Source organism: Podarcis raffonei, chromosome Z, assembly GCF_027172205.1.
Source record: "Podarcis raffonei isolate rPodRaf1 chromosome Z, rPodRaf1.pri, whole genome shotgun sequence".
NCBI lineage: Eukaryota > Metazoa > Chordata > Lepidosauria > Squamata > Lacertidae > Podarcis > Podarcis raffonei.
Window position 1 is genome coordinate 22,673,060 of NC_070621.1, and position 15,840 is coordinate 22,688,899.

A 15,840-nucleotide genomic window follows, 5' to 3' on the forward strand; every position below is an offset into this window, starting at 1 on the left:
AACAAGCACCACAACTGAAAAGTCCCTGCCTCCACCCATCTCACCTCAGGCAGCTGAGACAACCAAATAAGAGCTTCTGAGCATAACTCATGTAAATGGGCAGGCTAATGTTGAAATGGGCAATCCTTCAGTTATCTAGGTCCCATACCACTAGCCCATGAGTAGGCAAACTAAGGCCCAGGGGCCAGATCCAGGCCAATTGCCTTCTAAATCCGGCCCACAGACGGTCCGGGAACCAGTGTGTTTTTACATTAGTAGAATGTGTCCTTTTATTTAAAAGGCATCTCTGGGTTATTTGTGGGGCCTGCCTGGTGTTTTTACATGAGTAGAATGTGTGCTTTTATTTAAAATGCACCTCTGCATTTTTTGTGGGGCATAGGAATTCATTCCCCCCTCCCAAGAAAATATAGTCCGTCCCCCCACAAGGTCTGAGGGACAGTGAACCAGCCCCTTGCTGAAAAAGTTTGCTGACCCCTACACTAGCCCTTCCATTTGTGATTGGAAATAGGCTAGGATCTTAGGGAGGAATTTCGGCAAGGCATGTTTCCACTCACTGTCACAGCCTTGGTTTACAACCATAATCCATTCCAGAGGTCTGTTTGTAAACCAAAACAGGTTGTAACCCAAGGCGTGCTTTCGCCAATGAGGCCTCCCAAAAAATTTTGTTCGTAATAAAAAAAAATGGGTTGTAATCCAAAATAAAAGGTTGCAAACCGGGACACGCACTTCCGGGTTTGATGTGTTTGTAATCCAAAATGTATGCAAACCAAGGTACCACTGTATTTTGAACTAACTGAAATTTCAAATAGTCTTCAAAGGCAGTCCCATGTAGTGTAAATTACAGTAGTCTAACCTGGAGTATTACCAGAGTTTGAGTAACTGGCTAACCTGTTTCTGTCTAGGAAGGGCTGCAGTTTACGTAAGAGTCCTAACTGGTGAAAGCTTACTACATGCCATAGAGGCCATATGGGCCTCCAGGAATGTAATTGAATTTTATAAACATCCACAAGCTTCAGGGGAAGTGCAGTTTCAACTAGACAAACCACCCAGCAGCAGTACTTTTGTCTTTATCTGGATTGAGTACCAATTTTATTGGTCCTTGTCTAGTTCATTATTTATGCTAGTATATTGTACATGATCCCAATATATTATACAGTCAGTAATACAATTATGCATATCTATGGTGCTACCCTATCTGGAATACAGTGCATAGTTCTTTTTGTCTCACCTCAAAAAGGATACCATAGAGATGGAAAAGGCTCAGTAAAGGGCAGCAAACATGATCAAGGAAATTGAACAACACCCTATGAGGAAGGGTTGCAGCATTTGGGTCTTTATGGTTTAGAGAAAAAATAGATTAGAAGTGACGTGACAGAAGTTTATAAAATTATGCATGTCACAGAGAAACTGGATAAAGGAAAGCTTTTCTCCCTCTTTCATGACACTAGCATTCGTGGACATCCAATGAAGCTGAATGTTGGAAGTTCATAACAGATAAAAGGAAGTACTTCATACAGCACATAGTTAAAACTATGGAACACAAACCAACAGGAGGCAGTTATGGCCACCAACTGGAAAGCTTTAAAAAAGAATTAGTCAAATTCATGGAGGACAAGGCTATCAGTGGCTACTAGCCACAACAACTACTGTATTTTTTGCCCTATAGGACGCACTTTTTCCCCTCCAAAAATGAAGGGGAAATCTGTGTGCGTCTGTCAGGGAACTGCCATCTGAGACGCAGGAGGTGAAAGGGCTCACGGAGGGTGAGAGAGATCATTCAGCTGAGGAGGGGACCAGCAGGGGGAGAAGTGGAGTTCCAAGGGAAAGTGAGTCGGAGGGAGGGCTCAGAGACACTTCGAGCGAAAACAGTGGGGAGGTTTCAAGACCTCCTGTAGGGACACCCACTCCTCGCCGGAAACTGTCACGCCGAGAGTCCAGAAGACGCGTTTCCGTTAAGGAGCTTTTATGCTGGAAGAAGTTCCGTAAACGCCCACTGTCCGATTCAACGAGCGACTGATGGAGCCATGCTCAAGGAGCTCCGTCAGAGACAGAGGTTTGTGGACTTAGCCAAACTCTGAGGGACTAGGATTTTACGCACAAGCAGCTCACCATCCCATCACAGCAATCGGACAGACCCTGAAAGCAGCTTGTGCAGAGAGGCATCATGAGCAACCCAGCCGGAGCCGGGGGAGCAGGAGGAGCTGGAGAGGGTCCAAGCCTGGAAGAAAGGTACAGGGTGTTGGAGCTCCAGCTAGCGCTGCAAACGGCGAGGCTAGAGGAAAGGAGGGCGCAGGATGCAGATAAAACAAAAGGCGCCCCACTAGCAAGAAAGATGCCAGGATTGGTGCAGAAGTTTGGGGGGGACCCCAGGAACTATCAAGCCTTTAGGACAGAGATGCAGTATGCTCTCGAGCTGCAGTTTAACGACTTTCCCGACGAGGCATCGCAAGTGGCGTTTGTGATTGGCCATCTCGAAGGGGGGGCGAGAGACTGGGTTAGACCCCTGATGGCAGGGAATAGTGAAATGCTGAAGGACACGAGGAAGTTTTTTCGCGCCATGGATTTGATGTTTTCCAGCGAGATTGAACAGGGACTGGTGCGCAGACAATTGATGGCTTGCAAACAGGGGAGCCGATCGGTTCGTGAGTACTGGACTGAGTTTACAATGTTGATACATAAATTGGGATGGGACCTATCGGCGGAACCCATTCAAATGCTCTTTGAAGAAGGGCTTTCTTCGGCGGTGAAAGACGAACTTTCCCGGGCGCCCAGGGCGGAGTCTATGGACCAGCTGACCAAATCAGCGCTGACCATTGGAGCGCGCCAGGAGGCAAGAGCCTTGGAGAAGCGGGAGGGGAAAGGAGAGCGTTGGAGGGATTTCCGCATTCCAGAGATTCCAGAGCCAAGTTTCCCGCCAGGAGAGCCGATGGAAGTTGGAACAGCGCGCGCGCGCGCAGTTTCAAATCCCAGTGAAGGGAAGAAGAAGGAGGGAAAGAGCGCCAAGAAATGTTATCTCTGCCAGCAGCCAGGTCACTTTGCCAGAGTCTGCCCGCAAAGAAAGGAATGGCAAGGGATGGCGGGAGCTGTTGGGGGGAAGGAGGAGGGAGTCCAGGAGCCAGTAAAAGCCAACGCCTGGCTGCCACCGTCGGGGCACTGCAGCCAGGCCAAGGAGCAGTAAAAGTGCCCACTCCGGAACCTCCAAGACCAGCCCTAGTAATAGAGGTGTTGCTAGAGCTGGCAAACGGATACCCACTAAAGACAAAGGCGCTGTTGGACTCAGGCAGCTCCTGTAATTTTATGAGTAAGGAGTTTGCAGCTGAACACCAGATACAGACACTCCCTTTAAGCAACCCCCTGCAGGTGACCACGATCGATGGGAGGGAGCTGTTGGGAGGAGAAGTTAGCCTACAGACCATCCCAATGGTTATGAGGGTGGCCAGGCACACCGAAAGGATAGCGTTCAATGTGGCCACCCTGAGAGGGGCTCCCGTCATTTTGGGAATGAGCTGGCTAGCGTTGCATGACCCGCTAGTGGGCTGGCATCAGAGAGTGGTCTCCTTTGGGTCAGCACATTGCCTGGAACATTGCAGAGAGGGAAAGGTGCCAGAAGGGGCAAAAGCCTTTCTAGCAGGGACGGAAGTGGCAGACAAAGGGAAGGTGCCCAAACAATACGCTGATCTGAGCAAGGTCTTCAGCGAAAGGGAAGCAGATAAACTACCGCCGCATAGAGACTTTGACTGCCAAATCAACCTGGTCCCTGGGGCCCAGCTCCCCGTGGGCAAGCTGTACGCCATGTCAGACAGGGAAATGCAGGAGTTAAGGGAGTTTATTGATAAAAACCTGAAGAGGGGCTTCATCAGAGAGTCCAGAGCGGTGGGGGGGAGCCCAGTGTTTTTTGTGGACAAAAAAAACACGGATAAACCCCGGCTTGTAGTGGACTACAGGCGGCTAAATGCCGTGTCAGAACCAGTGACTTTCCCCATGCCCAGGATTGATGACATTTTGACCAGGGTGAGGAAGGGAAAGATATTCACGAAATTGGACCTGAGAGGGGCATACAACCTGATACGAATAAAGAAAGGGGATGAATGGAAAACCACCATGTTCACCCCTTTGGGGGCTTTTGAATATCTCGTTATGCCATTCGGATTGCAATCAGGCTCCGCCTGTTTTCAATCGCTCATGAACCATGTCCTGGGACCTTTGCTCTACAAGAATTGCGTGGCCTTCCTCGATGACGTGCTGATATATTCAGAGAATGAGGAGCAGCATGTAAAGGATGTCAGGGAAGTGCTGAGCCAGCTGCAAGCAAACCAGCTGTGGGTGAAATTGGAGAAGTGTCAGTTTCACACCAAGGAGGTGGAATTCCTGGGGTACCGCTTATCAGACAAGGGATTAGCCATGGATCCAGGCAAGGTCCAGGCGGTGCTGGAATGGAAGACACCGAAAACGAAAAAGGATGTGCAAAGGTTCTTAGGGTTTGGGAACTTTTACCGTAAATTCATCAAGAACTTTGCCCACTTAACGGCTCCCATCACGGACTGTCTAAGCAGCAAGAAGAAATTCGTTTGGACGGCGGAGGCGGAGCAAGCATTTGAGGAATTGAAAAGGGCATTCGCTTCGGAAGAACAGCTCCTGCATGTGGATTTACAAAAACCCATGAGAGTGGAAACTGATGCCTCAGACCGGGCGGTGGGGGCGGTGCTGCTTCAGCCAGGGAGCAATAAGTCGGAATGGAGACCGTGTGCCTTCTTTTCGCGTAAGCTGAACAAATCCGAGAGGAACTACACCGTATATGACCGAGAACTACTCGCCATTCACGAAGCGTTCCGGAGATGGAGACACTTACTAATTGGCGCACAGCATAAGGTGCAAGTGTGTACGGACCACAAGAATTTGGAGTATTGGAGAACGGCACGAGTGCTCAACCAACGACAAGTGAGATGGGCCCAGGAGTTCTCCAAATTCCATTTTGAAATCTGCTATGTGCCAGGTCCAGAAAACATCAGAGCGGACGCTCTCTCTCGCAAACCTGAATATTTGGAGGGGGAGGGAGCGCCTGAAGAGAGACATATTATCCCAGAGGACCACTGGGTGTGTGGGGCGGCCTGGGTGGGGCAAAGAGAACTGGTAGAGGGAACGGTAAATGATGAATACGCCCAGGATAAGCTCAGAGGTTTAAGGAGAGAGGGAGAAGACCCCGGAGGTTTTGAAGAAAGAAACGGGGCATTGTATTACAAAGGGGCTCTATATATACCCGAAGGGGAATTGAGGGGGAGAGTACTCAAACAGCTGCACGACAATCCCACAGCGGGGCATTTTGGGCAACACAAGACCATGTGGTTGGTGACCAGGGAGTTTTGGTGGCCCAAGGTGAGGGAGGATGTACGGGAGTATGTGAGAAGGTGTGACCAATGCCAGAGAGCCAAAGGAGAAAGGCGGGCACCAGCGGGGTTATTAGAACCGTTACCCACACCAGAACGACCGTGGGAGGCGGTATCGATAGATTTTATGACTGATCTGCCTAAATCCCAGGGGAAAACCGCCATACTAGTCGTAGTAGACCTGTTAACTAAGATGGGTCACTTTGTAGCTTGCTCACATGCAGTCACGGCGGAAGAGACAGCGAAATTGTTTGTAGAACATATTTTTAGGCTGCATGGCGCCCCCTTGAGGGTGGTCTCCGACAGAGGGAAACAGTTCACGTCCAGATTCTGGAGGAAACTTATGAGCTTGTTGCACGTAGAGGTCAACTTTTCAACTGCCAGGCACCCTGAGACCAATGGGCAGGCGGAGAGGGCAAACGGTATCCTCCAACAATACCTGAGGTGTTATGTCAATGACAGAGAGAACGATTGGGTCGAAAAGTTGGCGCTAGCGGAATTTGCTTACAATAATGCAGAGAATGTGTCCACTGGGATGAGCCCCTTTTTGGCTAATTATGGGTACCACCCCAGGGCGTTTCCAGGGGGAGGAGGCGAGAGATGGAGTGTCCCGGCCGCTGAACATTTTGTAGAAGAAATGGAAGCGATCCATCGTCAACTCCAACTCAACTTAGAAAGGGCCAAAGAAGAATATAAGAGGCAGGCAGACAAGAACAGAAGGGAAGGTGAAACCATTAGGGTGGGGAGTCAGGTCTGGCTATCAACCCAAGGGTTGCCGTTCAAGGGGGGTTGCAAGAAATCGAGACCCAAAAGATTGGGACCATTTGAGGTCATCCAACAGGTCAACCCGGTGGCTTTCAGACTCCGGTTACCGAACCACATGAAACTGCACCCAGTATTCCACAGGTCATTACTGTCACCATATAGGGGGGAAGGTGAAGGGGTATCCACACGGGGGCCAGCCATAGAAGAAAGGGAAAGCAGCAACCATGTGGCGGAAATCATCGACTCCAGGTGGAAGGGTAATCAGGTGGAGTATTTGGTCGCGTGGGAAGGGGAACCGGAGTCGGAAAACACCTGGGTGACGGCAGAGGAGGTCCGTGACGAGATCTTGATCGAAACGTTCCACCAAAGGTTCCCCAGGAAACCTCAGCCAGTAGCGAGGTTCCGGAGGGAGTACTTTGGCACCACCGACGATGAGGAGGAACTGGAAGGATTCAGGGAATCGGAGTTGGAAGGAGGAACAGACTCCGATGAGGAGGAGTACTTGGAAACCGGAAACAGCAAGAGGTGGAGGGAAGTGTTCGAAACTTCGGAAGATGAGGGAGGTTCCTTCAGGGGTTTTGCTCCCTCGCCTCCCGCAGAGGAGGGGAGGGAAGGGGGTGAAGGGGGCCCTGGAGGGGAGGTGGATGTCAGGGAACTGCCATCTGAGACGCAGGAGGTGAAAGGGCTCACGGAGGGTGAGAGAGATCATTCAGCTGAGGAGGGGACCAGCAGGGGGAGAAGTGGAGTTCCAAGGGAAAGTGAGTCGGAGGGAGGGCTCAGAGACACTTCGAGCGAAAACAGTGGGGAGGTTTCAAGACCTCCTGTAGGGACACCCACTCCTCGCCGGAAACTGTCACGCCGAGAGTCCAGAAGACGCGTTTCCGTTAAGGAGCTTTTATGCTGGAAGAAGTTCCGTAAACGCCCACTGTCCGATTCAACGAGCGACTGATGGAGCCATGCTCAAGGAGCTCCGTCAGAGACAGAGGTTTGTGGACTTAGCCAAACTCTGAGGGACTAGGATTTTACGCACAAGCAGCTCACCATCCCATCACAGCGTCCTATGGGGCGAATGCAGGCTTTCGCTGAAGCGTGGAGAGTGAGAGGGGTCGGTGCGCACCAACCCCTCTTGCTCGCCAGGCTTCAGGAAGCTATCAGCAAGCCTGGGGAGCCCGCGGGAGTTCCCGCAGGGCTCCCTAGGCTGCGGATAGCAGCCTGCTGCCCGGAGCGCAGGGCACGCTGAAGCAGAGAGCCCCGCGCTTAGGGCAGATATCCGCGGCGGGGGGGGATATTTTTTTTCTTTGTCTCCCCCCCCCAAAAAAACCTAGGTGTGTCCTATGGGCCGGTGCGTCCAATAGGGCGAAAAATACGGTATGTTCTACCTCCACTGTCAGAGGCAGTATGACTCTGAATACCAGTTGCTGGGTATCACAGGTGGGCAGAGGACTGTTGCCCAAATAGCACCACGATGATTGGATGATGCCTGCTTTGCAGGGTGTTGAACTAGATGAATCTTTTGGGTCATTTCCAACTCTGCAATTCTATGATTCTACCCCAAGCTGAGAGTACATATTATACCTAAGCTTTAGAGAGTCTAGCAGTTCCCAAACTACCCTGAACTTTCCTTAAATCCAAAAAGGCTTTCTTTCCAGAATCTATCAACTGATACTAACCATGCCCACCACTAGTGTTCCTTTTTATGTGTTTGCCCAGGACACTGACCCAGGAAACAGATAAGTGGAACAGAATTTGAAATTCCCCATGCAAGATGACAAGCACCATCAAATTGCTTAGGCTCTATACACAAAACAATGAAAAATTCTGAGAAATGTGGACAGCTCTGCATTTCTTTCCACATCTTGTATAAATGTCCAGTGGCACAAACTTTTATGGCAACTAGATACTGTATTTTTTGCACCATAACACTCACTTTTTTCCTCCTAGAAAGTAAGTGGAAATGTCTGTGCGTGTTATGGAGAAAATGCCTACGGGTGGCATGCCTACGCATTTTCCTCCTCTAAAAACTATGTGCGTGTTATGGTCGGGTGCGTGTTATAGAGCAGAAAAATACGGTATTTTCCAAATGTGGAACAACACCGGGCTGCCCATAAACAATGATCTCAAAGTATTCTTAATGCAGGCCACTGTCACTCGCTGTCAGCACAAGTAACTCCTGTTCTGTCTACTTTCGTTAGTCAAGATCATATGGGCAAATAGTTGGAAGCATAACCTTCTTCCCTACATGCAGGGATTGGATGAAGATAGTTTTGAGAGAGATTGTGGTGGCTCATAAAGAGGCTTGCCAGGCAAGCTCTACTAAAGGTGAAGCAAACCAATGAGCATTTCTTGCTCTTGTTCTCTTTCTTTTTTACATTGATTATTCAGAGAAGAAACATATGATTAAAATTCTAATGTATTTCTGTGGTCAAAATTCAGTTTGTTCTGAAATGCATTTACATACCTCCTCTTTGTCATATTGTCCTTCAAGCCTGAGCTGTCGACTAAAACAAATGGAGTAATGTTTGGTCTTGTGTCTTACTTCCACATGAAACAATATATAGAGGACTTACAATCTAATGCTTCATTTTACCTACTTCACAAAGTAAAAAAACCAAAAAATCCTTTAAAAATGAAATGATGGAAGAAATAGCATGTTGGAAATGGTAGCTACTTATCTAAACTTACTGATAGCCTTTAATATTGGGGTCTCATAGCTGCATTATAGGGATGCTCATTTTCTGAGCATTTTTAAATCTACGAATGTTTCTTCTGTTTCTGCATGATCCTGGCATTTTCATACTGCTGCTAAACACCATGAGACACCATCAGGGCTGTGCCATTGAGACTGTCCTCTCCCCTCTCAGGGGGACACACCATTCTGCCCTGTGAGAAGGAAAGAGGCAGGCTGGGAGAGGGAGTTGTTTGTGTGTGTTTGGGCTTGCTTCAGAGTGAGTGGGAAAGTTGTAAATTGTAGAATTGCAAAGCACCTAGAGTGCCTTGGCAAAATGACAGTATATAAATCCAGTAAATAATAAAGCCTTTTAATAATAATATTACTACTACTATCAAGTGTTTACAGTACCTACATGGAACAAATACCCTGGAACACAGATTTGCAGCCCAAATTGGACCATAGAACATGGATTTTAGAATTTGAGGTGTATTTCCCACCCCACCCCCAATCCCAAGAATTACAGTTGGGAGTGGTTTTAAAGAAGTACAAATAGTGAAATGCATATTTAAAGCTTTCAAAAAGCATTAACTCAGCCTAGGTTTGATATTTCCACATATTATGTGGCCTGGGATCTCTGACTGAATATTTATTCAAGACACGTTGCTATATTTTCCTTTATAGTGTTTCTTTCACTATAACCACCTAGGTCCCTTCTTCAAAGCAGAATCAATGATGTTTTCTGCAATGAAATGCTGTGAATTAATGTTTTCTAGAGCACTTGTAAGCATTTCTTAAGGTCTGTATAAGTGCTTTACATGGTTGTTACGATGCTTGCCAAATTGCTCTTGCTGTTCTGGCATAATAGAGATGTTAAGCATTTTGTTTAAAGCCTAGTTGCACCTTGAAAAAGGAGATTCTAAATGTAGCATTTCTCTCTTTACTTGAAAATGGAAGACCTGGAGTAAAAGACTCTGTGATACTAGTTCATCAAGCTTCAGTTATGATACATTTTTAGAGTTTGTAGTTCTGAAATTTATTTTCCTTGGAAAGCTGCAGTGGTCTTTGGTCAAAAGCAATAAAACTATAATATTAATTTTCACCAAATGGAGTTCAGGGTATTTCTTTCAGAGGATACTTGGTTCTCTGAAGAATGCTGCTGCTGCTCAGAATAATTCCTGTATTATTTCATAGGGCTTTTATTATATTTATATTTTAGGTGCTGTTTGGATTATTACTATTCCTTTACTCTGTTTTTAATTATACTACTTAAGATCTGAAACGTTTGTAAGCAGCCTTGAGGTTAAACACCTCATGGGTGTTCAAATAAAATACATGCGAGTAATTGCTTTATGTGTTGATGTACTACAATGGTGAGAAATCTCAGGCCCAGGGGGGCAAAATACAGCCCTCCATCCTTTTCTGTTTGATCCTTGGCACACTCTCCAGGCCACCTCCCTCCTTAGCCCCCCCCCCCACTGCACCAACTATGCTTCATATTCCCTTCTTGATTTTTTTGGGCTAGGGGCATGACTGCAATGTGTCCTTGAACTTTGATAACGCCCTTGTATTTGATAATGCTTGTTGCTTGTCTTGATGGAGGGTAGATAGGTCATGTGTGTGAAGAAACTAGGCTACTGTACAAAGGAGAAATTTAGATTTGTTTCTCTGCTCACTTTTCCTCTGGCTCCTCCTGTCACTGGTGTATGGCCCCAGAAATTTGCCTAGAAAGAATTGTGACCCCCAATCCCAGTCTGCAAACAGGTTCCATGCTTGCTGCAAAATGGAAATGTTTTCTACAAGGGAAATACTTAATGTATAAAGCAGCTATAAGCAAAAATGTTTAGGGTAGTTCTAATACCCTGTTCTCCTGGGTTGTCATGTGCTTCACCAGCCAAGCCTCTTTGATGCAATAGAAGCTAAATAAAGCTCAACTTAAGTTACTAGTTGAACTCATTGAACAGTTAGTCTGCAATCTGTTTCATCATGATTTTTTTAAAAAATGGTTGAAATCATTGTTCAGTGTATTCTTTCTCACACAGAATCTTCAAGGGTGGTCTCAGACTGATAAAAGAACATGCTGGCATGGACATGCAGGTGGAGGACTCCATTCAGATCCAAAGGAAGGGGTAAATATTGCTCAGCCCATTTGTTTCTGTATAACTCCACAGTATAGCATACCTTTTAACTTTTGTTGGAGAACAGAAAACTTCTGGCAATTTCTCATAATGTTCCATCAAGTTTATTTGCTAAACCACTCTTACCATAAATAATTTTAAGCTTAGTCAGTAGAGCATGAAACTTTTAATCTCAGGTTCGTGGGTTTAAGGGCCCACATTGGGCAAAAGATTCCTGCATTGCAGGGGGTTGGACTAGATGACCCTTGTGGTCCCTTCCAAATCTACAGTTCTATAATTCTGTGATGAGGTGCTTCATACCCTTTCCCAAAAATGTGACAGTTCCACCCTCTGCTGGGTGGGTTGTGCCATTTTGACTATGTAAACATCAACATTCTTCATGGGAAAGTGAGAAATAGAGAGAGTGATGCCTCTTCCACTTTCCTTGCATCCTCAGCTATATCAGAGCACTCCTGGTCCTCAGGGACATGGGGTTATTTTTTTTATTTGTAATATTTATTTCTGCTTGACAGTATACCTTCCAGGCAGCTAACTGGTCTGGTCCTTATGTAATGTTAAGCTATGGTTTCTTTAGCTACAGTGATTTGCTTGAACATCCAAACTTAGCCCAGCAGCCTAACAATAGTTTGTTACCTGACAACAAACCATGATGTGAAGCCACAATTTGGACACAAGAATGCATGAAATAAAGCATAACTCTGGTTAAAAGGTTGTTTTGTGTGGAAGCCACTTGTAACAGATTCATGTATCTTTTAACTGTTTTTACACTTGCATTTAATTTATTTCTGCTTCTGTATTCTGATTAGTTAATCTGGACCTTTGCTGTAAATAATTTTTTTGCACCTTCTTTTCCTTGATCTTCCCTTTGCCCTTTTTAATAGTTCATGGCAATCCACTTGCTGCTTTGCAACTGCTTTCTGTGTTTTCTGTTGCTTTGTAACCAGTCAGGTTCAATTCCTTGGGTTGTCACTGTTGTTTCCTCCTGGTTCTTTCAAACAGCATTCCTCTGTGATGAGCCAGTAGCAATATCTAATTTGAACAAGTAGCTGTCGTATTAACTGGACGTTTCCATTTCCTTCCAAACCATTAATGGTGCTCAAACATCTCTTCTCCCTGCTTTAAAATGTGACGTTGTGTCTACCTAAAAGGGAAGGATTTCTGTGTATGCTATTGCTCTTCTCTTTAGAGTGAGGGATAAGCAGAAAATTATTTTTTACCAACTTGAGGCTTATAAGTTGTCAACAGAGAATATGTACCCTCTGAAGGATGTGTGAAAGGTACTTATAACGGGCTCTGCTCTCAAATACTTTAGATTGTCAACAATTTTAAGTGTATCTTAACACTTGGTGGGGACAGGGTGGGTTATGGGAGAAAACAGCAACAGAAAAGGAATCTGAATTCTTTTTTGCTTCTATATATGCATTTTATTCATTTACTTTAATAATGTCACAGTCTTGAATGCAACTTGGCAGTATTATATCAAAAGTAAGATTCCCCCCTTGATATTGAAGAAAGAAATCACTGACAGAATACATACAAATAACATTTACACACTCAAAAATCACATATTCCTAAGCATTCCACTTTGAAACCATGTGATATCCAGTTCAACCAAAAAAGCAGATAGCACACAAAAGAAGCACAAGTGCAACATCCAACATTGCCCTAATTTTTTACTGAAATGAAGAGAGAATAATGTAAGTGGGGCATGGCTGATCAGATGTTTTTGCTAGCTATGATCATCCCATCACTGGCTTGATGTATAATGTCGCCCACTGGGGAGCCCTCCATAGGCTTGTGTGCTTCTCTTCTGCCTGAATTCTCACCCAGGTGTTCTCCATCTCTTTTTGCTTTGGTGAGGGTTGCCTCTGCACAACTATAGTAAATCCAAGGTTCAGTTTGGAAATCTGATTGTGGTTTCTAGCTATGATTTGGTAGTAGTACAGACATAACCAGCCCAGAGGTTCATCTGGATAGTCTGGCTTTTAATTGCTGTCTTTGGACCAGTCCAGCTGTATTCTGTCAAGGATTATTTAGCTGGGACATTTGCAGTGCAGATGGTCGGACTACATGTCCCTTGAAGACCATTCTAACTCTACAATTCTATGATTCTATAATGCTAGCTGGCCAGTAACATTGATTAAGAGATCAGGATTAGGTTACATGCCTGACAGTGGCAGAGGAAGGGGGATGCGGAGAGTGCAGGCCACCCCAGGTGTCATCACTGAGGGGTGTGTGACAAAAATAGGACTTTTTTTAAAAAAAAAAATTGGGCTCATGAAACTTTTTAGTTCTGTCAAGAAATGTAATGAAATGTGGCTGGCACTGGCCGCCACACTGCGGAGGCTGGCACTTACCGTGGGGCCTGCAGTGTGCCCGAGCCATGTATCTCTCCTGGGAGTGATATGGTGGCTTGGGTGCCTACAGGCTCCCGCTGCCTCGAACAGCAGCATGGGACTTGTGTCTGCCCTCCGCCTCTCCCTCAGCCACCCTACGGCTGAGTGGGAGACAACGGAGAGGCTCCATGCAGCTTGCCCTGCCCCCGGCTGCAGGATGTGTGCGCTGCACCTGGCACCCAAGCGGCTAGCTACACCACTGATGCCTGATCCTCATCTCCCAAATTGTTTCTGATCCTTGATTTTAATGTCTACATAATATTTTTTTGTTCATACAAACCTGGAGCATTTGAATACTAGCTTTCAGAACCCAGGATTAATCCTAGATTCTAAAAGTTAGTTTTTGAATGCCCGCTACTTTATGTGCAATATGAGGGAGTAGCATATGATCCTGCAGCCTGATCACTAAAGCCTGGTTACTGGGCAGCTAGTGTTACATCTGTACTGATACCTACTTCTCATTCTTGCTGTAGGATTATGATTTTATGGTGAAGGAATATATATAGCAAGGGTTTGAAATGATGCACAATTTTATGACGTATAGCATTAGCTTGGGAATACAAATAGAAAGTTGTTTTTGGCTTTTATACTTGAACATAAAAAAATCTTGGCTATCTTTCAAATTTACCTGGCTTTAGAAAGGCTCATAAAATAAGAAATGAGCTGTGATTGATTGGTTTGAGCTTTAAAATATGGAATAACACAGAAGCTATACTATAGCGCTTCAGTTGGCTGTTAAACAGCCTCATAATGCATGATTACCCAACTTCAGAGCCATTCTGCTAAAAAGGAGTGGTGACATTTTGCACACTATTAAGCCATCTAGAACAATTTTCTTGGTCTTGTGACATTCCTGTAGACCCCTTGAAAGAATTCCCGGCTATTCTGAATATCCATTTGAAGAAGGGAAGTATATCTCTGGGTTGAGATTTTGCAACCATCATTTGATTTGTCTTCTGCAACATAATGTTTTCTCTCTTCAGATGAAAGAATTACAAGGTGGAAAAATAATCAAAGCAATGCTTTCCTACGTGTGGCCCAAAGATAGACCTGACCTACGTGCCAGAGTTGCCATATCACTAGGATTTTTAGCAGGTGCAAAGGTAAGAGCTTTTTCATCAATTTGAAACAGGGTGCAAAGCCTTTACAATAAGTGCAGAAACCGGGAAAGAAAGAAAGACTGGCTTAAATCAGTTCATTTGGATTTTGTGAGCAATTTTTAAAATGTTTTAAAGAACTCTTAAATGTCTTGGCCTCTGTATCCTAAAAAGGTAGCATTTTCTGACATTTCATCACAGTCTTTGTGACAGGCATTGAGTGCCTGCAGTACTTTTCCATTAATGGGCTAAATACTTCTGATGAAGATGTTGAAGGCTTGAGCTCATGTTACACTTACAGATGCCTTACCATTGTAAAGCAGGACTGGATGCTCCATCCCTCCTGCTTCTGCATTCTGGTGCACAAACTTTGCCTGCCTTCGCTGCAGTTTAGTGAACCACGGTTGGCCTCAACTGGGATCATTGTTGATCAAGGCAGGGGTAGCACCTGGTGCAAGGATGTGTGTCATTCTGTGGCCTTTTTGGAGTTATTTAACTGGATGGACATGTAGGGACTGCTTCTTTATGGTAAGCTGTTCACCTGGAACTGAAAGTCATCGCTTCCCTGGGCAATTACAATCCCCCATTTGCATGAGTTTATGGTGGCACAGTGAATATGTAACTTCTCTGCATATTGGTGTACTCTGAACAAATCAGTTGATATGTTGATATCATCTGTGTTTTCCAAGTGAAAGCAGTCTTCAGATAGATCTTTTTGTTGGCATTTTTGACATCTCTTGAAGACCATCTTTTGCTATAGAGCTTTCCTTCACACAGGCTATCACTAACTGACATTGAAGCTAGATTTCAGGATTGCACATTAATCTTGGTGGTATTTAGTAAATCTTATTGTAATGTTCCATAGGATAAATGTCGGTTCACTCTACCATAACCCCTTTGCCAGTGGAAATATAGAAATAAATAAAATATGGCAGAATAATGTAGATATATGGTGATCTACATTTTGAGGGAACAGTTGTATTCAGTGGCTGTCCTGCAAGAATTAAGAGCAGGCATTTTCTCCCCCTCTTCATATTCAGATTTTTTTGCCTAAGGGACTACTTATGAGCCCACCAGTTACAACTTTGCATTCAAATCCAGTGGCTCAAGATTGTACATGGAGCAGCTTTGATTCAAGATGCAGAAATGGATTTGTAGTTGTGTTAAATTCCCTGTCACAGGGAGGAAAGCCTATGTTAGTGAAAAATAACCTTCAGTCTAAACCAGGTTGAATCAAGCACCCTCTTATCTACATTCAGCAGGTTTGCTTTGCTAGGAAAGAAGGGAGGAGGCTGCAAGGAGGAGACACAGAGATGATTAAAAGAGAGCACTTGTAAGACACACTTGTTTCAATTTTATTTTAGCTGAACAGGAGTGGAGCAGGCAGCATTT

At 45.3% G+C, this 15,840-nt stretch overlaps 1 protein-coding gene across 1 annotated transcript in view; it reads left to right on the forward strand.

The window, feature by feature from the left end:
• Positions 1–15,840, forward strand: part of ABCB7 (ATP binding cassette subfamily B member 7) — a 56,525-nt gene that overhangs the window by 12,375 nt on the left and 28,310 nt on the right. Inside the window, exons 3-4 of the mRNA XM_053373906.1 lie at positions 10,860–10,946; positions 14,335–14,454. Coding sequence (XP_053229881.1) covers positions 10,860–10,946; positions 14,335–14,454 — 207 coding nt within the window. The remainder of the gene's footprint in view (positions 1–10,859; positions 10,947–14,334; positions 14,455–15,840) is intronic.